This window comes from Chondrus crispus, genomic scaffold, assembly GCF_000350225.1.
Source record: "Chondrus crispus Stackhouse genomic scaffold, scaffold_359, whole genome shotgun sequence".
In the NCBI taxonomy this organism is placed as follows: domain Eukaryota; phylum Rhodophyta; class Florideophyceae; order Gigartinales; family Gigartinaceae; genus Chondrus; species Chondrus crispus.
The window spans coordinates 71,609-73,757 of record NW_005179254.1 but is presented as its reverse complement, the minus strand read 5'-3'; the positions used below and the strand labels follow the sequence as shown (position 1 = coordinate 73,757).

Genomic DNA, 2,149 nt, shown 5'->3' with positions numbered 1-2,149 from the left:
GGTAATGCGAGATGTATCATGAGGCGATACGCTGAGTTCTGAGAGCATTTTTAGCTGAGAACAAGTTACTCACGAGTAGTAATCCTGGAAAAATTACGACTGGTACGGTCCGCAGTTGGCTCAGCACCGTGTCTCTCAACAGCGAAAACTGAATCTGCCGAGAGGCTACACAAGAGTTCTCAGTAAGGTGTAGGATGCGAAAAACACAAGAATATGGCACTGAGAGCCATCATTAATGGTGTGGCCCCAAAACTGTACCTCAAGGTAATGCTACGGCAGTACCTTTTCACATATCCCAAGAATTAGAATGTTAGTGCCCTTAGAACAGTTCTCACATCACGCTTGTGAAACCACTTTTCAACCTAGTATGTCGTCCTACACATCAAAATATAAACCCACTTGTTGGAGCAAAAGACGCAGCTCTACCGTGCAAAATTAGAAAATATTAGAAAACGCCGGAGACTTTACATAGTATCCTCGTCGAATGGAGGAGGGTCGGCCATGTAGCTGCCCAAGATCAACAGACAGAGCCTCAAATGTATTGCACAACATAATGTCATTTCAAACGCAGATTGAAACCGCATTCCAAATGCTTGTATATGCGCTAAGAAGGCAATACTGGACTCGAACAGATACGGAAAGTGTTGCGATGTGTCGCAGATATTGGTGCCAATGCCAACTGAAACTGGAGTTTTCAGACGACACAAAATGAGAAAATGGACGTTGGAGATACTCAAGATCAGTTCCATGGTGGTGACGTATGCTATTCCACTCAATGTCAAGTGCATATGCAAGTACTTTTCGCGAATGCGATGAATCGCAGGCTCGCCGAAAATTTGGGTACTGTAGTGGAGAAAATGATATCATGGACGCACTGAAAATAATGAGCTTAAATATAAATATTGTCTAAGAGAAAACGGGCCGGACGCGGGCATGGGGATTTGTGGGTTTACAACGGTGCCAGATCTTAGAAGCTTTTCGCTGAATTGCTTTCTGCACGTAATGATATTCAGGCATCGCACTTGGGGTACGCTCCATAACGTAGTATAACGACGGCCCCAGGACAAGAAACGGGCTTGCTGAAACGGGCTTGTTGAAACGGGCTTGTTCTGTTCTAAGCTCAGACGATGTATTATGACAACCTGGCTTTAACTGCAATCATCATCGACGAAACTTCGACTTGGTTTCTGCGTGGCACAGCTGTTTCCTTGGTTTCAGGACGAGGATGAGACGCATGCGAAGCGATGGGGTTGGAATAAGTAGGGCTTGTCCAGAATCGAGCAGGAGATCCTTGTTGTCGATTTGCAACTGATGCATGCCACTGCTCACCCGAAACTCGAGATGGTCGACAAATTTGGGGCATGTGCCTCACATGGATCGCATAACTCCATGACGCGGTGAAAAATTGTCACTTCAAAAGCGCAGAACACATGCCAGGCGAATCACGACGGCATTTACGGCCAATGCTCCTCGGGCAGGGGGACTCAGGGAACTCAAGTCCACCTAAACCCTGCGTAGCACCCTGCGACAAGCGCACCGGCGAAGGGGACGCGAAACTTAACTACGTCGAGCATCCAATCGACGCGATCCGACTTGATCCTGGGGGCGAGATCTTCGGCGACGCGATCCCAGTCGACGACGAGCCATTGGCGGCGTGCCATGAGCTGGACGGCGACGATTTGCATGCCGGCGATGACGAGCAGGAGCTGGCCGACGCGCTTAGCCGAGTAGCCGATGGCGAAGCCCAGCAGCGAGCCCATGCCGAGCTGCGAGCCGGTGGCCGACTGCAGGGTCGCGCGCAGGGTGTGCGAGAGATGCGCGGCGGAGGTGTCGCAGAGTGGTCGGGAGACGCGGAGACGGCGCGGAGACGTGGCCAACCGCAGCGGGAGGCGTGAGGGCGGAGGCGCGAAATGAAGGGAGAGGAGGCGGGACATGGCGGGAGGAGATGTGGCTTGGGGCGGGAAGGCCGGGGCGGGGGGGGGGAGGGGAGGGGCGGTGGCCGGGGGTGGATTCGATATCGTATGAGGACGGGGATTTTGAGGCGGGGCTTTCCGGGATGTGGAGGGGTGGGTGGGAGACGAAGCTACTGGGGAGAGGGCGTGGGGTTATTGAGAGGGTCTCTGAGGTTCGGGGAACCTCGTGATTGTGA

The 2,149-nt window shown here is 52.5% G+C and overlaps 1 protein-coding gene; it reads right to left on the bottom strand.

Moving 5' to 3' along the window:
• Nucleotides 1-932: 932 nt before the first annotated feature.
• Nucleotides 933-1,934, bottom strand: CHC_T00000563001 (hypothetical protein). XM_005718047.1 is given in 2 exon segments: nucleotides 933-1,493; nucleotides 1,494-1,934. The coding sequence occupies 1 exon segment, from the start codon at nucleotides 1,932-1,934 to the stop codon at nucleotides 1,494-1,496; it is 441 nt and encodes a 146-aa protein (XP_005718104.1). The 3' UTR covers nucleotides 933-1,493.
• Nucleotides 1,935-2,149: the final 215 nt, after the last annotated feature.